Source organism: Eurypyga helias, unplaced genomic scaffold (genome assembly GCF_000690775.1).
Source record: "Eurypyga helias isolate BGI_N326 unplaced genomic scaffold, ASM69077v1 scaffold26728, whole genome shotgun sequence".
In the NCBI taxonomy this organism is placed as follows: Eukaryota; Metazoa; Chordata; class Aves; order Eurypygiformes; family Eurypygidae; genus Eurypyga; species Eurypyga helias.
Genome location: NW_010267963.1, coordinates 1 through 20,167, shown reverse-complemented (window position 1 = coordinate 20,167; position 20,167 = coordinate 1). Strand labels below are relative to the sequence as shown.

The following is a 20,167-nucleotide window of genomic DNA, read 5'->3' as shown; positions in this document are numbered from 1 at the left end:
GTCTCAGTGTTTTACTGTTTAAGAAATTGTAGCAAAGTAACTCCAGTTGTTGGCCACCGAAATCTCATTCAGATTTCCCTATTTGCATGTCCTAAGGTTAAAATATTTACATGTAGCTTTTAGTTCTTTTTCAGAAACTGCTGTCCAGTCAATTAATAAATGAACTGAACCTTTCTAACTAGGATACAGGGTTGAGATTTAAGCAAAAGTGATGATTTTCAGAAAAGAGCTCCAATACTTCCTGCTGCTGGGAAGATAATGACCTGAACATCAGCTAATTTTAACTGTTTCTAAATATGGATGTGGCCATACAGCTTTAGACAAAACAACAACAAAAAAAAGAAATATTTTGTACACTTAATCTTTGTTTTTAACTGACATTTTTCCTCATAATGAGATCAGGAATTTGGAAATGAAATTATTATGAAAAGTGAAAACCTCACTTTTTGTTTGGTCATTCTTGTTGATAGGTTATTTCATTTTTAAATCACCTGTATTTTTATTCAGACCTGATGATGGAGAGGTTGGTACTCCTAGCATGGGCAATACAGTGTAAGCTTCTCCCCAGCCCTGGAAATCTGTCTTAATCTAGATGAGTAGGAGCTGCAAGTAGAGAATGGGGATGGAGAAGTACACCACCACTGCCACCCTACCCCAGCTCTTCTTCTCCCCAGGAATCCTTATTTCCTTTGAGACCACAAACAAGGCAGACAATTAATATGAGCTGAGCCAGTGGCTTTTGTGATGCTGAAGTGGGACGCTGAGTTATTTGCATGGGTAACAGAGCAGAAATGGTTTTAACTCACTACAAGATGGGTCAGAATGTGTTTGGTGTAAATATATAAGCTTTCAGGTATGTTTAACAGTTCTCGACCTATAATTAATCTTAAATCAAGAGCTGAACATCTAACTTCCTGTACAAGGAACTGTTGTTGTGGAACTGGTGTCCAACCCCTGTCCCTGGCCAGGTGGTAAATGTTGTGGTCTGGGAAGCATTTGTCCAATCTAGTCTGTGTTTCACTGACAAAGTCCCATTTCCTGAACAGACACCCTGCTTTTGATGGCAGGTGTGGGGTTTTTAATCTAATTCCAAAGGACAGAGTTGAAATAGCCTATGCCATGTAAAAGATGCTGTGGTTTATCCAGCACTGGTTCTGTTTCTAAACTCAGCCTATTCCATAATCTCCTGGTGTTAGTGGTTTTGAACCAGTAATTGGTGCGTCTGAGTTTTCTGCTACTCGTGATGTGCAGTGGAGCTTTTCCGATTTAACTTTCTGAAAAGAATTGTCGTTTCTGGCATATCGTGTTGATTCACAGCTGTCCTGAAATCATCCCATTTCCCAAAATTGGGATTGCCAAGTAAGTTATGTAAGCTTTTATTGCTTTATACTGTGGGTGTGGTACTGAATATTCAGTAGAGAACAGAATGCAAAACAAATCTATTTCTGTCCTGAGAGCATCCTGGAAATCAATCACACAAGAGGCTGCATTTGAAGAATGACTTCTTTGGGTTTTTCTTTTAACTGTGCACTCCCCCACCTGCTTGTATTGCTTATTAGTCAAAACCTGGTTGTAGTAACCTCACTGCCCTTCCCCGTTATCATTGCAGGTTAATTTTGTTGCAGCTATTGATGTGTATGAAGATGGTGAAGCTGGTCTACTGTTGTGTTATAACTGTAAGTGTTTAGGAAAAACCGGAAATGGTAATTTTCAGTTACCCTTTAGTAATTTGCAGTTCAGTTATTCATTCTGCATGTGTAGTTCGTTTTTCACTTGGAGTCTGGGTCAGTATTTTAAAATAAATCTCAGTGTTTCACTGGAAGTTTTTCAATATATGTTCTTTTTAATTTAAATGTGTATTAGAGAGACTAGAAACGGAAGTATTATTTTATTGTAGGGTTTGTTGAATTTAGACATACTGGCTGTTAGGTTTTAATTTCAGGTATATAGATGTGCATCTGTGTATTTATAGATATTACCACCTTGCTCACAAAAGCCCTATTTCTTCAGATTTAGCTCATTCTTTGGGTAGTTAAACACTTAGGAGGGATTTTCAAGATGTACAATTAAGCATTCCACCCCTTTTTCTCTATGTGCTGCCCCATTTTGTTTTTTTGTGCTTTTCTTCCACCTACTTCTTGGCACTTGTCTGGTGGGTGACCCTGGCTGAACACAGGGGTCCCCCAAAGCTGCTGTCACCCCCCTCCTCAGCTGGGCAAGGGGGAGAAGATATGATGAAAGAAAGAGAGAAGATATGAGCTTGTCAAGAAAAACGATGATCACAATTGTCTTGTCTTTAAGATTTCTAATTGTTTGCTGATATGGCTTCTCAAGCTTTGAACTTTCATAGATGTTTGATCAGCACTAGTGCATGTGTTTAAAGAACGAGCTGTTGGCAGTGGAAGGTTAAGTTCCCCTTTATCTAGATCCATTACAAATGCAGAATTACATTGCCAGGAAGAAGCTGTATAAGCCAGCGTTCATGTCTGGCTTGTAGAAAGGCTCTTGATTTCAGAATCAGTGGACTTCCAGCAACTAAGAAGTAGGTTCACAAGTTTTATGATTAATGAAATCTTGGTGTCTGTGACATCCCGTGTGTATAACAGTCTTCGGAGGATGTGAACTGTGCTAGCGTATGGCTGCTTGAAGGGCAGCTCTTGCTGACAGAGGGTACAGTTCTGCTGATGCTGCTTTCTGAATTGGTCTTACCTGTTCCTCTGTCCACAGACAAGGTAAGGACCTGACAACTGTAGTAGCAGAGTAATACTTAGTTTGTGAAATATGACAACCTGCTAAAATGTAGGTCTTTTGACCTTTCAAATGCTGTGTTCACACAGGAAGCATATTCCCCTTCTCTGTGTAGGTACAGAGGGACTTTTAAGTAAATGTTTGATCATGCGTGTAATGCCCACACTTCTGCAAAACCTGCCCGTGGAGTTGGTGTTTGTCCCTTGCAGTGGAAGGTGATGGATGCTGCTTTTTCCTTTTTTGTTACAGATGTTTGCCAGTACAGAAAGGTATATCCTTTCAATGGAGGTTCTCCACTCATCCAGCCATCAGCTTATGACTTCCACTTCAGCTGGAATCAAGTTCCTTATGCTGTTGGTAAGAAAATATCTCTTTTTACTAGATGGCTGTTTGTTTTTTTCATTACCATGTAGCGGTATGGCACGTGGCTGTTAGTGGAATTACAGTATGTGCACTAGGAATAAGCATGTTACATTCACGATGCCACTTTAGCCAAGTTTCTGCATATGATAATTCTAAAAAGTTGAGCCTTGGTGCCAAATTCTTCCTTTGCTGAACCTGTTTTTCCCTTCTCTTTTTTTTCTGTTTTTCATTTTCCATTCACTCTGCATTCTGCCAGGCATGGAGAGTGAAGTTTTCCTCAGGTTTGAGTAGCTCAGTGTCCATCAGTATGTTAGACAACCCTTTTCATAAGAAAGGGAGATGCCAGAAGAGGTCAGATACTCAAGGAACATCCAAGAAACATTTAAATTAACCATTTTTCCTTGCCAAATAATTTTTGTTTCGTTGCAGTCTGTGCTTTCCCTTATATCCTTGCCTTCACTACTGATTCCATTGAGATCCGGTTAGTGGTGAATGGGAACTTAGTCCACACAGCAGTTGTGCCTGAGCTTCAGCTTGTAGCATCAAGGGTAAGACACAGGAAGATCAAGTCTGTCTATTTCTGTGATGTGTTGGGATCTAATTCCCATTAAAAGTTCCTGCAGCTAAAAAGTAAACAAACCAAAACTAAAACATTTGCTACTTGATCTGTGGTAACTGTTCCTCTGTGTGCTCTTGGTGTATGTCATGTACAAAGAGAACTAGAATTGATCTCGCTGTCCTCTGTTGCTCTCAGTAATGCGGATCTGAGATACTGGGCTGTTTATGGGGCAAATGCTCTCAGCGTCACAGATGTTCCCCCCCTCTTACGGCGGGATAACCTTTCTGTGGCCAACCCTACTTGACTTAGCAGCAATACAGCAATAGAACGGAGTAGACAAACATTTGAGCTCTTGCTCAGAAAATGGTTATGAAAGTCTCGCTGTGCTAATGATGAGTTATTTGTCATTTCAGTCAGATATTTATTTTAAAGCTACTGCTGCAGTAAGTGGATCATCTGACAGCAGCTCTAAGGAAATGAGTTCAAGGAGTTCTCCTCAAACACCGACAGCTTATGAAATGCCAGAATGTCCTCTGTCTTCTCTAGAAGGTAACATGGTTTCCAGGAAGGTTGACTAATGATCTCTGACCATTCCAACCACTGTCACATCTCGGGACAGCTGAGCTTTAGTAAGATGAAACTGAATGTGTAAAAGATCTTGAGTTCCTACCTGAGAGCCTGGAAGATCAAGGTTGTCATAGAATCACAGACTGGGTTGGGTTGGAAGGGAGCCTTAAAGCCCGCCCAGTCCCACCCCCTGCCACGGGCAGGGACACCTTCCACCAGACCAGGTTGCTCCAAGCCTCATCCAGCCTGGCCTTGGACACTTCCAGGGATGGGCCATCCACAGCTTCTCTGGGCAACCTCGTCCAGTTTAACCCAGCACCCAGCACAACGAGTATAACTTTATAACATTTTGTTTGGAAGTGTTAAGAACTGATTCTGTTGTGGAGTGTAACATTCTTTTTTTCCTTCTGTGTTTCAGGTGAAGTTCCGTGCAAAAACCTGTACAAAATTCCTCTCAGTAATCTGGTTGGACGAAGTGTTGAACGACCTCTGAAGTCACCTTTGGCTCCCAAGGTCATCACTACCACAGCATCCAGTGGCATTGCCTCCCTCCCGGTTACTCACTCACTATCCTTATGTCGTATGGAAATTAAAGAAATTGCAAGCAGAACACGTAAAGAATTGCTGGGTAACCTCTCCTCATTCTTCAGTGTACACAGAAATTGCATACTTGGCAATTGATAATCTTTGGACCATCACAGTCAGATTTATAACGTGCACCCAGAATTCATAGATACGTAGTGTAAGCAGACAATTGAAATGGTGAGAAAACGTTCTTTGCAGACAGCCTTGCCAGGGGCTGAGCATGTGCATGGCTGTAGTCTAAGCTGGATAGACACTGTTCAGTTAATAGTGGAAAAAAGTGACAGGTACCTTCATGTTTTCATGAATGCTTTATTTTCTGTTGAGAGCATTAAGTCTTTTATTCCTTTATTGAGGCCTCTTGGATGAGCCTGTACCCAAGACAGAAAGTGCACAGAAGCAAAAAAAGGTTCCCCGAAGACAGTCGGACCCGAAGCAGGGAGCAGTAAGATCAACTAGCAGTGACAGGTAATTATTCAGGCTTTAGAGAAGAACCTCAATTAGACTGTAAATGTGCTCAAATTGGTTGGTTTTCAACCTGTTTGTGCTGTTCTCTGTTGGCGTGGGGCTGAGACCTACAGACTAATGTGAATGTCATGCTGATGTGTTTGGTAGCCTGTCTGAATACTGAAACAACTAGACATTTTGCTAGCGACCTGTTAATGAGCAAAGCAAGACTCTGGGGGATTTAATGGGGACTGGCTGCAGCTGAGCCTGTCGCTAGGGTTTGGACTGCTAGCTCTGCACTGTGCCAGCTTGCTTGCCGTCTCCTTCCTACGCTCTTGGGTTGCTATTTCCAGAATAAGTTTTGCGAAGGAACACTGGAGCGTGCGGCTGGCTGGCTCTGCTCCCTGACTGCACTGTGTTCTCTTGTTTCGCCGCTTTCACCACCCGTGTTTGTGTGGAGCAGCGGCAGAGTCCAGCCCAGTGCACGGCAGACGGAGATCAACAGCGCAAACAAAGCTCTGCAGTGTAAAACCATGTTTGATTGATGTCGCTCTCTGGAAAGTGTTTGAGCGGGAGCTGCATTAACATTGCCTTCTGATGCTTCTTCAGCAGTGCAAAACAGAGAAACTCGATGTTAGTGGTCTGTCTTTAGGATAACTTCATTGAATCCAGAACCAGCCATTGATCCTACTTGCCCTGATCCGTGTACTTTTTTAGTAACTTCTGCCTTCCGCTTTGCAGGATCATCTCAAGCTCTTTCGAAGGCTGTTCCGAAGGACGTCACCTTTCCACTAGTTCAGATCCCGACACTTCAGCGAACAGGGAGGAGAGCTCACCATCTAGCTGTCCATTTCAGCTGATTTCTTTGTATGACGAAGACATCATTGACTTGAAGTGAAGACACTCTTGAAACTTTCCTTCACACTTTCTGACAACTCTGTGAGCTCTCTGGAATTGTCACAAACGCTGCTGCTAGTGGTCAAATGTGGCTGGAAGTGTTGGTGATTAATCTCTGTAGAACCCCTGTTGTTCTGGCTAGCTCAGCCTGACTTGGTGATGCTTATATCTTTGACATAGGTATGTTTTCTTCTCTCAGTTAATGAACCATCACTTTTTGTGGCATTCTAACAGTAGGTAACCAACGAAACTGAAGTAAATAAAAAGTATTACTTGTTCTGAACTTCCTAGAATTTGAAGAACCTGAATGATATTCAGCAAAGTTCATCACTGTTACTCCTGTCATGAGTTGGTTTACAGCAGTGTACGTCACGTGGGGAGAGGAATTTTAAAACATAAATCACTCCTTTTCATTTTTCAGTCTTTAAGAAAACAAATGAAAACAAAAAACCACAAAACAACAACCACCAAAGGGCTCGCAGGCAAGGTCTTTCCAAACAGTGCAGCGTGTTGGCGAAGCGGTGCGGCTGTGGCATGTGGCGTGAAGAATGAGTGTCCTGTAACGATCTGGTAAGATAATGAAGATGCTGCTTTCTTTGCTCTGGCCTGTCCATGCATTTTTTAGGGAAACTTGAGGATTGGTTTGGCATTAAGAATCCTTGAGCAGAGAGACTTTTTATAGAGAAAACACAAACTTCAAGAATATTCCTTAAAAGTTGGAAGAGAAAAAAAAAACAAAAACCAACAAAAACTCACAACACAAAAAGCCAACCCCAAACCAAAACAAAAACCTACCAACAACCCCTCCCTCAAACCACACCGCCCGGCTGTGTTTCTCCATCTGCTCGAAAACTGTTGTTGTCGTGGACCTACCGATTTCCCCCTTACAGGCAGAAGAGCCAGCTCCTGATTTTCCTTCTGAGCACACAGAGGTTCCCGTGCGTCCACATCAGCTGTTGTCAGCTCCTGCACCGCAGTGTAAGTCAGTATTGGGGGTAATCCTATTTTTCTAACTGGATCCAGACGGAAGTTTCACTGTGAAGAAGCGCGTTTTCTATGATGAAACAGTCATCTTGGATACTGTGTGTTAGAAGAGAGAGTCTCAAAGCTTCGTTGTTCTGAACCCTTCCCTCTGTGCTGAAAATCAGTTCTAAACAGTATTTTGAGAGGGATTTTTTGTTCATTTCATGGAAACGTGATGCTTCCAGGCTTTTTATATGTGAAGATTTTAGGTTTATTAGTGAGCGTTTCTTCCTCTGTATGCAGAAATGCTTCTGTGTCCTTGAATTTGTTCTGTCCTACCATTCACCTGTCAGGGTTTCGCTTTCTGTCCAGGCATGACTCTCTGGAGAGCTGGGCCTTTTGCTTCCTCTGTCTGAATGTAAAAGTGGTTTTACAAAGTATTTTTTGCCCAGTTTATTGTATATAATGGCTTAATTGCTCCAGCTAAGAAAATATGCAAGGCCTTATCTGAAAGGATCATTTCATACTCTCAGTGGGAGTGGCTGATCGAGGAAAGAAGCAGCATTTCCAGCATTAATTAATCTAGGAGCTGAAGCAGTATTACCCAGTGGCTACTGTTATTTTAGCACTCACAGATGTGTGATGTGAACATTAATAAGCATCTAAAAGGACATTCCAGCTCAAAGTATTTGCAAGAGCTTGTAATTCTCTCTGAGAGATTGTGTTGGTTCTCCCTGTCACATTTATCTGGGCAGCTGAGGTTTAAAGAAAATCAGTGTGAAAGTATCACGTGGTGCTCATTCTCCAGGAAGTTGTAAACACTCCTGTGGGCTCACCGACTCTGCCTTGGGGAGTGCGTGGCACTCGGAGATCGTTAGAAAGCAAAAGCACCCCCTCATTCTATAAACCCGTTCATCGATGTAATACTTCCCTCTGTCGGGGGGTGTGGGAAGGCTGTGCCAGTGTGGTGCACAACTGGGGCTTGAGTTACAACGAAAAGTTAACTGGAAACGTTGCTTATGTTGCAGATGTTCACTTGTGCGTGATTGACCATGTTTTAACGTGACTAAAACATCGTTCAGCGGCAACTGAAGGAGTAGATGGAGATTTAAAAACTTGTTTGGGAGACCGGTGTCCCGAAAGATAGATAGTGCTCCATGGAGATGGAGATGGAGCCCTAGGGAGATCAAGAACAAGGGAAGCTTGGCAGAAACCTTGACCACTGACTGCTTGGTGGAGACATGATTATAGAGAGAGGGGCCATAAGGCCGGAGTTAACTCTCCGTACGCAGAACCACAGCAGTGGCTGTCAGAACTGCCGGGAAGTAAGAGTGTGGGGGAAGCACTGGCGGTCAGCTGTACTCAGCATTGGTAACGTTAGCGAATACTACAGACAGCAGAAGGGCTTTAAGGGGTGCCCGTGACATTGGATTGCTGAAGCCAGTAAAAAACAGATCAGACTGGTTTCACGGTACTTCACTGGTACAGAATGTTGGTATAGTTCTTCCCCCACCACCTCCCACCTGAATTTTGTGCTGTAACTTGATTTAAGGGGTTGAGAGTAAGCTGTCACAGTGGGAACTGCCAGACCTAACAGACTGTCACTCATAGGACAGGAAGGGTCTGACCCTGGAAAAAAGTCCTGTCTTCGTTCCTACTGCATGACGTTAAGTGCCTTAAGAAGGCTGCCACTTCGTGGGTTTCTGCTTCTGTAATTGCTGAGTGTCTTGGAGGGATGTAGGGATAATGTTAGACCTAGCAAGGAACTTGGAGGCATTAGGCACCATTAGTGTACTTTCTGACCCCTAGAGATGGTAGCTGAGGCTTTAGGGTTGTGTGTATGTAGTTCGCTGCCTACTTACTGTATGCAAGCAGCCCAGGGCATAGGCAGAGGGCAGAGAACACAGTAATAATGTTCCAGTTTTGCTGGACACAGACAAACCAACTCTCTCTGTACCACATTTGTGGTATTGAAAGCCAAAGTATCACACAATAATGTGAAATTGTTAATCACAGCTGAACAAATACAGAGTGTTGGTTGATAGCAGCTGGACAGGAGCCGGCGGGTGCCCAGGTGGCCAGGGAGCCAACGGCATCCTGGCCGGCATCAGGGACAGTGTGGCCAGCAGGACCCGGGCAGGGATCGTCCCCCTGTGCTGGGCACTGGTGAGGCTGTACCCTGAATCCTGGAGTCAGTTCTGGGCCCCCCAGACACTTTGAAGGGCTGGAGCGTGTCCGGAGAAGGGAACGGAGCTGGGGAAGGGTCTGGAGCACAATTCCTGTGAGGAGTGGCTGAGGGAGGTTGGGGGGTTCCGCCTGGAGAAGAGGAGGCTCGGGGACACCTGATCACTCTCTACAACTCCCTGAAAGGAGGGTGCAGAGAGGGGGCATCAGTCTCTTCTCCCAGGGGACAAGCAATAGCGCAAGAGACAAATGGCCTCGAGTTGCACCAGGGGAGGATATTAGGGAAAATGTCTTCCCAGAAAGGGCTGTCAGGCGTTGGAACGGGCTGCCCAGGGAGATGGGGGAGTCACCATCCCAGAAGGGATCTGAGAGCCGTGTGGACGAGGTGCCCAGGGACATGGGGTAGTGGTGGCCTTGGCAGTGCTGGGGTAACGGTTGGACTTGATGATCTTAAAGGTCTTTTCCAACCTAAAAGATTCCACGATTCCATGTCCACTGTACAAGGATGTGGTTTCTGTGGGCTCTTAAGTCTCATCACGCTGCCACGAGTTAACAGGCCTCTTTGTGTGATGAGTTGGCATCCTCTGAACTTGCTTCTAGCCATTGTGTCTCTCAAAACACCATCCCAGACCCATGCTATTCAGACTGCGAATTAAAATCAAACCGGAAGCCAACCAGGAGTTTGATACATCAAGCTCTTGTGTATCATTTATAAAGGGCAAGGTTTTTATACTTCGATGGACCCTCTCCTACTTGGGTGGCAGATGCCCAGGCTTGTTGAAAGGCTGCTGGGATGGACAGTTCCTGTGTCCTTCACTCCAGCCTTAGAGCCACGTTGTTTCCCGTCCGCTTCAGCAGCCTGTGCGTGCATCTGCTAACTCAGCCTTAGGAAGTGGCCACGGGCACAGATTGTAGCCGTGCCCACCCTAAGCACAACCCTTCCTACAGTCACGTTGTAGGTTAAAGCTGCCCTTATGGCTTGGTCTTGGCTGAGCAGAGAGTGTTTGCTGACAGCGGCATAAGCGGAGCGGTGTGCTAATGGCGAGGAAAGCTGACTCGAGGTGGACGGAAGAAGTTTCTGCGAAGGAAGCTTCCTTCCCAAGATGAACACTGCTGTCAGGCTCAGCTCAGCTGAAGGCCCGTTCTGCACTTGGAGGAGTTTCTGTGAGAAATGTTTTCTGTCTGACACGCTGGATGTGTTGGGGGAGGTGGGGCGCTTAACCCCGTCTGGCTAATGGTACTGTCTGCTTTGGGGCCGTGCCACAGTCGGACTAAGTTATAGCACTGTCATGTCCTTTGGTGCGAGCATCAGACGGCACAGGCTGTTAATCTAGCACGTACTCTAGCACGCAATCTAGCACCAGCACGGGTCAGGAATCACAGAGTCACTGAGACAGGAAGGGAGCGCTGCGGATCGTACCCACACCCACCGCCAGTCAAAGCAGCAGCAGCGCTGCTTTGGGCCAGGCTTTGAGTCTGTTCAGAACGGGGCTGCAACGTGCTGAGCATCATCCTTGTCTGCGTTTGCACGCCAGCACGCACGCAAACCATCGCTGTGACGTGTGAGTAGACCCCCGGGGCACACGAGCAACAGTCGTTCGCACGTGTCCTGCGGAGCTGTTAGGGCCCTCGGCGAGCCTGTCCTGCAGCCCAGCCAGCCCGGGCTTCGGGGCCTGTTGCAAACTGACGGGCGGTTTTGTCCAGTTCTTTTTGCCAGTGGCAGTGCCTTACCCCCCTGCGAGGTGTTGGAAGGTAACGCGCTGCTTCCCTCCAAGGCGGGATGAAGACCGTGTGCAGTTGGAGGGGCTCGTTGCTGTATTGGTGCTGGTGACAGCTCCAGAGGATGGATGGGTGGACAGACAGATGCTGGGAGGGCGGGAATGAGGGTTTTGTGGATAGAAGGAGGGAGGGATACCCTCAGTTTATGGGTTTGCAAGGCACAGACAGGGCCTGTTCTGATCACAGTCCTTTCCTGGTTTGGGGCTGGGGTGGGGTTTGTTTGTTTTGGGGTTTTTTTTGGGGGGTGGCAGTTAGGGGTTTTTTTGTTACACGTAACACACAGGATGCACGTGACAATGTTGCTGTCTGCCATCATGTGACTGCTTTGATGGCATGTGCAAGCATTTTAATTGATTGGCAGACTACAGTAAGTTGGGGTTTTGTGGGTTGTTGTTTAGTACTAGGCCAGTCAACTGAGTAAGTACTCAAACAGCTCTTGGCAGGGCAGGGGACAGGTAGCACCTCCAGGAATGATAGAATGGTTTGGTCTGGAAAGGACCTCAAAGCCCACCCAGTCCCACCCCCTGCCATGGGCAGGGACACCTTCCACCAGACCAGGTTGCTCCAAGCCTCATCCAGCCTGGCTTTGGACACTTCCAGGGATGGGGCATCCCCAGCTTCTCTGGGCAACCTGTCCCAGTGCCTCACCACCCTCTGCGGGAAGAATTCCTTCCTGATGTCCCATCTCCATCTCCCTCTTTCTATTAAAATCCATTACCCCTTGTCCTGTCACTCCCTGCCCTTGTAAAAAGTCCCCCCCAGCTTTCTTGTAGCCCCCCAGGCACTGGAAGGGGCTCTAAGGTCTCCCCAGAGCTTTCCTTCTCCAGGCTGAACCCCCCAACTCTCCCAGCCTGTCCCCATGGCAGAGGGGCTCCAGCCCTGTGTGGAACACCAGAACGTAACCCGTTCCATAGGGTCAAGGTTGCTGCTCCTGACACTAACTTTGTGCTGTTCTCTGTGTATTTAACCAAGTGAGAGTCACGCTCCTGCACGTTCTCCTAAAGGCGCGGATCCGTAGCTCACCTGGGCTGCGGACGCAGCAGCTTTCCCCGAGCTGTTGACTTAGTCCGCATGTGAGATCTAATCGTTTGGCTTTGGTTGTCAGTCTGTGCACAGCTGTACGTGTACGTAGTTGTACTTTCCACTACCAATCTAAAGGGATTGCACGTCCTAAGCATGTACAGGAAGACAAAGTAATGTGATCTGGAGGGGGTGGAAAGCCCATTGGCATGTGATGAGGTATCTCAAGTCATGTTTGTTGCCTTCTGTGTATGAACGTTAGCACCATGCTACTGTCGCTGTTAGCAGTTGGGTGTCGGGGGTCCTGGGCACGGTGCTTGCCGATTCCACTGGAGCAGCATTTTCTCAGCTAGGCTTAGCCTGCTGGTGGGGAGGAATAAATTCTGCCAGGAGAACCTCACGTGGCGCGTGGGAGAGTTCCTGTGACAGCACGCAGCAAACATCCGTCCGTGCGTGCAGGCTGGAAAGTGGTTTTAAGCTTCCTGGTTGAGCACAGCGACTGCAGCAGCCTGTACGCTGCCTCGCTGCTCCGTGTGGCAGCTGCCCTGCACCTGCCGGGCTCCTGTTTGCTACTGGAAATCATGATACTGGGGCAGGAGTTGAAAACTAAAGAGTATTTATTTTCTGCATATTTATTTATAGCCTGTTTGGTACTTATCTGGTTGAATGAAAAATGTGATGTCTAAAGGTTTATGCTAAAAGTGTGATCGGCCTGGACTGTCGGTTTTAACCAAGCCTTCGGCTGTTGGCAGACTGCGCTGGAACAAGAACTGCGCGTTGGTGGCTGTTGCTACGTCTGCGATCAAAACGTCTTGATCCACCCCTTGTGTTAAATGCCCGTGTAGTACCATTGGGTTTAATGTCATGTGATTGTACAGTTTGGTTTAGATGTGACATCCAAATAGGACCAGTCTTACTGCAGCTAGAACGGGACAAAGTGCCATTTCTCACCCCTGTGACCGAGTACCAGCTGACTTACTCCTCGTGTAATAAACCATATATTTGACCTCAGTCCGTCCTTTCACACCTGCACAACTAACACCTTTTCCCAGTCTGGTTCCTCAGACAAGAAGGTAAGACAACAGGAGCTGGTATGGTGTTGCAGACAGCTCTAGATTCCTGCTCCTGGTTGAGTTCTCTAGGAATTTCATTCCAGAGATGGCATTTGTTCCAGTGCTGCGTCGTACCGGTCAGCTTGGAGTTTGTGTCTTAAGCACTCTGCAGCTCTGACGAGACCAGCACTGGTTTCTGTTTCCAGGGATCTTTTAGACTTGGAGACCTGCTCCAGCTGCAGATCTCTACCTCTTAAATTAACAGCACAAAACAGTTTTTCTCCTTTTCCGGAGTATAGTCTCACTGTCTCCAAGACTTTGTAATTCCTTTTGGAAAAGCAATGTGCTTTCCTGAATTCTAAAATACTCCTAAGAGCTACAGCCCTTCTTGGGATTTAATGCACTCCTGGCCAACGTGACAGCAACAGGAAAAATAACGACCCTGCCCCTGACAGCCAAGCGTCCCCCTCCAGCTGGGGCCTCCCAGAAGCAGTAGCAGGAACAGAGAGGGAAAGCGCCGCATTAGCCAGGCTACGTCACTCGCTGCACCGTGCCGTAAGGGAAAGGTAAAGAGGAGCATGGACGTTTCATTATTTATTTACAAAATGAGCTCTTAATTTACATCTCAGAAAAAAAGATCCTGGCTAATACATGTAACGTGCTTAGTCAGCCTTTATCGTCTGCCTGCACCAGGCGGGAGCACAGGAGTCGAAGAAGAGGACGGCCGAGATGGCAGAGGGAGCGTTACTGCAGGGAGGATGTGGGGGCGTGCACGGCCCCATAGGGACTTTTAAAAAAAACAGAATTCAGATTTTTCAAAATTGATTAAAACGATTCAATAGTGAGTCGGATAACGGAGCTGGGGCCACATGATGCAGTTGGTTCAGCCACAGCCCCCTCGTTCGTACCACGAGGGTTTCGTGTTGACAGACAAAGCCTTCAGCTTACGATCTGAAGTAGGCCTCGATTTGTTCCAGGGTCTGTCCTTTCGTTTCGGGAACGTAAAAGGCTGTGAAGGTTACGCTGAGGCAGCAGAAGGCAGAGAAGAGCCAGAACGTGCCGTAGGGTGTTAAGAAGTCCTGAGGGAGGGGAAAGAAAAACCATGTTACTACAGCTGGGTCCTGTAGCACCCTGGTTCTGCACTAGAGAGAGGCGGAGGGGCTCAGGGGCTGAGGAGCAAGGCTCACACTTCCCTATGGAAAGAAACTTGGGATTGTAATTCACGATGCTTACTGTCAAGTCATGGAATTCTTTGGTTACCAAGAAGGCCATCATCCAGTTTGTTAACACACACGCACCACTGGATATGCCTCTGGCTTTCAGTGGGAAGATTTCAGATATCACTAGCCATGGGACAGGACCCCAGCCAAGGGCAAAACCTGCATGTGCAAACAGAAGAGAGCAAGTGCGAGTTCGGTACGTTAGAGGGAAGACTGAATGATGTCCAAGTAGGTCAAGTCAGGGGGATGTAGTTCACTCTAGATTCTTGGAGGATTCCAGTAAAACAGCACCTCTACCATAAAGAAAGAGAATAAGTTATTTCGGGGCAGCATAATAAACACTAGTGCATTTACATCAATTTAATTACACAGATACTCTTAACAAGCAGAACTTCATACCATGATGTCTCTGAAGCAGTAAACTTAGAGACAAGGTCGGGTGTATCTGCAGCCTTGTACCATCACCGCCGTCCGTGTGGCTCGCACACCAACCCAGACTGGTGTTCCCCTTACTGCCAGTAAAGCAGCTCAACCTGAGCCATTACTACTTAACTATGAGTACAGGGAGGTATAAACTCATTTTCCAGGGAATTGGCTTACCTAAGCTGCTGGCTGTCACCATGCTCCACCCAGCTCTGCAGCCTACACCCGTCACAGACGTAAGTCATTTCCATTCAGGAACAGTGTCACAAAATGGAACAAAACCGTCACATTCCTCACAAGTTGGAGGGTTCTGAGTTCTGTGTAGTGGCCACTTGGCCGCCTGTTCCACATACCTGCGACAAAGAGCCCCAGGGTCACTACTGCCAACCAGGAGATGCTGCTTCCTGTTCCTGGGGATGCCGAGTTCATGCTCATCCACACATCCGGATTTGATGCGTTGGTTTGTTGTGGCAGGACCATTTTGAAATAAAGCCCAAACAATGCAGTACTGAGAGCCAGGATTATTCCTGAAAAGGAAGCAGTCACAGTGTCAGTGGTTGCTAACTGGGTAGTCGACTGAGAGACAGAACACAGTTAGTCAGCCAAACAGAAGAGATGCTGCCCTCAGGGAAGTTTTCTGATAAGATACTGTTCTTGGAACTAAACGCTGCCCTTGAGAGGAGTGAAAGGGGCCAGACAAGCGTTCTACCCGGCAGCCAAACAACGCAGCCTTGGCAGAAGCCATGACTATTGAGCGTGCAGCACCGCAGCTCTGTCAGACAGATGTGTCTGTCAGCACGTTTACTTGTAGCGTTGCATTTTGTAACTACAGTCTTGTGTAACTGAACACCACAGCGCGCCACGGAAGTAGCAGCAGCGATGGAGAAATTCCCTTGCAACGGCCATCCGTTGACAGCTTGGGGATGAGACCATATCATGACACCGAATGGCGTCACCAGGGTCGGAGCTGTCTCGGTAACAAAGCTTTCCAAACACAAGCTGGCCCGGTAAGAGCACCAGAAGAGCCGTATGTAGCTGCCAGGTGTTCCGCCTCTAACGGCTGTATCTCTAACCTACAACGTGGTAGTTTCCTCTGGGGAGTCTATAGCTCTACCAAATTGTAAATATAAAGCCAACCACTTAAAAAAGCATAAATTGCAACACTTGATTCCCCCAACAGTTAAGACACTTTTCGGTACTGTGTTAGTAATTTTTCTTCCTGAACAAAATTCAGTAACATGTTTTACCAGATGTGTAAAGCAGCACTTTTCGTCCAGTTTTATCTATGATAAGTGCAGCCACAGCAGTGAAACACACTTGTATGGACCCAACCACAACAGAAGCCATTCTGCTGTCCTGAAACAAAGTCAGAGGTAGGGAGAACTTGCTCTTTCAGGCTGGTGAGGTGGTCACTTCTCATGCATTTGTTTCTTGAATCTGAAAAAAGACAAACTGCCACAGAAATTAAGGGTGGGGGGAACAGTGAGGTGGGAGGAGATCAATTAACACAACATACTGGGCTCTTACTAACCTTTCAAATAAGTCACAACTTCTCCCCAGAGTTTCACTTTCTCTGAAACACTGCATCTTCGACTAATAAAAATATACAGGAAGGTGACTGTAATAAGAAATTTCTAGCAGTGTCAATGTTTCAGAGCAGCAAAACACAACATACTCCTCCGCAAGAAAACCCGCTGTGCCAGTGTACCGCCATCAAGGGGCATCGAGAATCCAAGCCAGAAAAGCCCCCTCAGTCCCAAGCCCTGTGGGTGGCACAGGCGGGATCGTCACCGAGCCACTTCGGTGCGTGTTTGAGACTGACTAAGCTGGACCGGTGAGAGACACGCAGGTTTGGAAACACACCCCCATTACCTTGAAGTTTGCATCCTCAAAGATAGTTTCTGCGTAGAACATAACTGCATTAATGCCCGTTACTTGCTGGAAGAACATCAATGCCACGCCAACGAGGAGCGGCCTGTAGATTGCAGGGTTCTTAAATTCAGAGAGACTCAGGCCCTGTTGGTGGAAAAAAATCATCTTCTAAATCAAAACCCCAAACCAACCAAAAACCTCAGAACATTTCAGTCCGTTCAAACTCCCTAAGTCTCCCATCCCCCTTCAGCAACACTGAGTGCCTCAGCCGTAAAAACGTTTACAGTTGGTAGTGGAGAACCCCCGAAAAGCGTCCTTCCCCTTCTCTCAGGTCCTAGAGACAGACTCCCACAGGGCTCGGAGGAGAACGACCCCGTGATTTGCAGAAACCCAACCAAGGACCAGACGGGCCTGCTGAGGCGCACGGCTCACCCGAGACAATGCGTTCAGCCAGCACAAACCGCAGGAAATGAGTGTTGGAAGTGCTGAACAGCCCCGCAGAACTGCCCAGTAACATGAAGGACCAGCCAGCTGGGATACAAATAACAAGCCTACAGCCCAACTGCCACTCGTGAGCACAGTGACAGGCAGCCACGGTGACAGCAGCGGCTGCTGAACGGCAGAGGAGAAAGCTTCAAAGAATCTCACTGGCTCCTTGAGCATCAGTTCTGTGAGGAAACAGGCTTGGGGCCACTGTACCTACCAGCTAAGCTTTGGAACAACCCTTTGAATGACACTACGTGCTTTCGGATGTTACGTCCACACAGAAAGTTCTGAGCAGTAACTCCGACCCTCACCCCCTCCTGAACACCAGCTTCCATCTGCCCACATTCCCAGTCGTGGTCTGCATGTGGTCCCCGCAGGAAGCGCAGCGCGGCTACAGCTTCCGAGCGTTTGTTGCGATTCAGCAGAAATCGCGGTGTTTCGGGCATGAAGGACATGAACAGCAGCATCGCACAGGCTGGAAAGGAGCCCAACACTGCCAGCCAGCGCCACTGCAGCGCCATCCCTGGGTAACGAGAAGGAAGAAAGAGGCTCATGAGCATCAATTCGTGGTACAAACAGATGAATATTCACTTTCAGTTCTTCAGCGCAGTTCTTGCGAGACACGTACCAACTCCTTTGTGTAACCCAGAGCCCTAGCCCCAGTTACCTGCAACGTAGGCTCCCAGTATGCCAGTCACGACCATCAGCTGGACGCAAGAGCCAAGCATACCGCGCACTCTAGGATGCGATACCTCAGACACGTACACCTGCAACACGGGGAGAAGACGCCTCAGAATTACTTCAGCTTTGGCTCGAGCCCTTGGTAAATACTCCTTTCTGAAAACTCACAGATATATTTCCTAGGAACTCCCACTCCTTAAAACAAGCCTCAATAAAACAGCGAGTAGGAAAGTACTGTCCCACAAATGTATGCTGGCATTATGGAAAACCTGGGAAGGACGGGAGGACCTAAGCCAGGAGAACGTTGATGCAGTCTCAGCAGTGGCACTTGCGCCCCGTTTGTTAGTCACGTGCAAACAAAGGCATCGCTGCAGCCCACGGCCTGGAATGGCTCTGCAGGAACACGCAGCCCGAGCCGCAGACAGTGCTGCTGCGGCGTCACTTTCCAACCTCCACTCGCTGCACGATTTCCTTCTCCATGAAGTTAAAGTTCGTGCATTAACTGCACAAACAGCCTCACACCTCCTACAGTATCTGGGATCAAAGTAACATTTTCAGCGAGTTTTTGATACACTGACCCCAAGTCAACAGCCACGGCCTGGCTGGACACACAACAGAGAAATCCACCACAAAGACAACACCTTCCGGAGTCACAGGCAATCGAGGGCACCCTCAGTCAGCCTGGGATGACACCGAGCTGGGGGGTGTGGATGTGCCCGAGGGCAGGAGGCTCTGCAGAGGGATCGGGACAGGCTGGATCCGTGGGCCAAGGGCACTGTGGGAGGGGCAACACGGCCAAGTGCCAGGTCCTGCCCATCGGCCACAACGACCCCCAGCAATGCTCCAGGCTGGGGACGAGGCGCTGGAAAGCTGCCCGGTGGAAAAGGACCTGGGGGAGCTTAGGACCGGGCGTGTCCCCGGGCTGCGCTGGAGCCAACGGCATCCTGTCCAGCATCAGGGACAGTGTGGCCAGCAGGACCCGGGCAGGGATTGTCCCCCTGTGCTGGGCACTGGTGAGGCTGCACCTTGAATCCCGGGGTCAGTTTGGGCCCCCTCACTGCAGAAAAGACCCTGAGGGGCTGGAGCGTGTCCGGAGAAGGGAACAGAGCTGGGAAAGGGTCTGGAGCACAATTCCTGTGAGGAGCGGCTGAGGGAGCTGGGGGAGTTCAGCCTGTGGAAGAGGAGGGGTCAGTCTCCTGAGTGACAAGTGATGGGACAAGAAGACATGGTCTCGAGTTGCACCAGGGGAGGATATTAGGGAAAATGTCTTCCCGGAAAACGGCTGTCAGGCATTGGAATGAGCTGCCCACGGAGGGGGGGGTGTCACCATGATCTGATAGCCATGTGGACGAGGTGCCCAGGGACATGGGTTAGTGGTGGCCTTGGCAGTGCTGGGGTAACAGTTGGACTTGATGATCTTAAAGGGCTTTTCCAACCTAAAAGATTCTGTGATTCTTACTTTTTCTGGAAGAAAAAGAAGTAATCCTTATTTCAAGAATACCTTAGAGCTACAAAAACTTGGTATGACATATGACAACACCTCAATCTTTTACTGTTGCCTGTGGGCTAAGGCCTTTACATACGGGAACTTGGAGCTCAGCTCTGTGAAACTACGGGAAAGCAATTATTTGACAGAATTCCTCCCAAGCCATTAACACAAAAGACTAAGCAACCAAGCATCCAGCAACAGAGAAGGTGGCACTTATTGTTTAGACCCTACGGCCCTGAAGATGCTTTAGATTTTATGTTTATAACCATCTGGATTGATAAAGAACTGCACTGATTCCATACTTGGTCACAAGTCCTTTTCCTTTGATCCTCCAGCTCACTCCAAAAGCAGAAGTGCTGGAACCACCAGCGAAGAAACAAACTTGAATCCTAGACGGTTCATTGCACACTGCTACCTAGTCAGCTAGATCCAAAACCTCAACCAGTACCAGAGCAGACAGACAACAACGGAATGAAGGATCTCCCTTCCCTCACTGCACGCACTCCGAGTGCACAGGAAAAATGGATGTTCAGAAAATAACAGTTACAGGGCGTCAGAAGGCACCGTTCGCATCACAGTGGGATGAGTGAGCAGCCACAGGTTATCTGCACAACCAAAACCTCTGGTGAAATATGACTACTAGAAGCAGGTGATAATGGGGGGAGAACAACAAACAATATAAACCCTCCTAATGTCGCACAGGAGGAATTCAGAGAGATAAATGTTACTCGGCGATAGCAGAACATAAACTGAATAAAGCAAACACAAGACTAATCACCTGCAAAACAACACGACTGTACCAGGAGCGCGTGGTGCACGGCACGTGGGCACCGTG

At 47.7% G+C, this 20,167-nt stretch overlaps 2 protein-coding genes across 2 annotated transcripts in view; one reads left to right on the top strand and one right to left on the bottom strand.

The window, feature by feature from the left end:
• The window catches only part of GARNL3 (GTPase activating Rap/RanGAP domain-like 3), a 31,837-nt gene extending 25,673 nt beyond the window's left edge, over nucleotides 1–6,164 (top strand). Inside the window, exons 22-28 of the mRNA XM_010157609.1 lie at nucleotides 1,610–1,676; nucleotides 2,998–3,105; nucleotides 3,541–3,659; nucleotides 4,084–4,219; nucleotides 4,656–4,865; nucleotides 5,176–5,287; nucleotides 6,008–6,164. Coding sequence (XP_010155911.1) covers nucleotides 1,610–1,676; nucleotides 2,998–3,105; nucleotides 3,541–3,659; nucleotides 4,084–4,219; nucleotides 4,656–4,865; nucleotides 5,176–5,287; nucleotides 6,008–6,164 — 909 coding nt within the window. The remainder of the gene's footprint in view (nucleotides 1–1,609; nucleotides 1,677–2,997; nucleotides 3,106–3,540; nucleotides 3,660–4,083; nucleotides 4,220–4,655; nucleotides 4,866–5,175; nucleotides 5,288–6,007) is intronic.
• Nucleotides 6,165–13,256: 7,092 nt separating this feature from the next.
• SLC2A8 (solute carrier family 2 (facilitated glucose transporter), member 8) lies at nucleotides 13,257–17,923 on the bottom strand. The gene is made up of 8 exons (XM_010157608.1): nucleotides 17,830–17,923; nucleotides 17,474–17,685; nucleotides 16,677–16,820; nucleotides 16,052–16,160; nucleotides 15,158–15,331; nucleotides 14,395–14,540; nucleotides 14,110–14,240; nucleotides 13,257–13,413 (listed from the first exon to the last, which is right to left on the bottom strand). The coding sequence occupies exons 1-8, from the start codon at nucleotides 17,888–17,890 to the stop codon at nucleotides 13,257–13,259; spliced, it is 1,134 nt and encodes a 377-aa protein (XP_010155910.1). The 5' UTR covers nucleotides 17,891–17,923.
• Nucleotides 17,924–20,167: the final 2,244 nt, after the last annotated feature.

Bases quoted from the DNA above. Each gene is read 5' to 3' on its own strand.
- SLC2A8 (XM_010157608.1), bottom strand. From the start codon at position 17,890: ATGCTTGGCTCTTGCGTCCAGCTGATGGTCGTGACTGGCATACTGGGA. The intron at 16,821-17,473 runs GTGAGGGTCGGA...TTCCACCAACAG, and splicing joins AAGCTGGTGTTCAGGAGGGG to GGCCTGAGTCTCTCTGAATT. The intron at 14,541-15,157 runs GTATGTGGAACA...TTGCACATGCAG, and splicing joins CCTGGGGCTCTTTGTCGCAG to GTTTTGCCCTTGGCTGGGGT.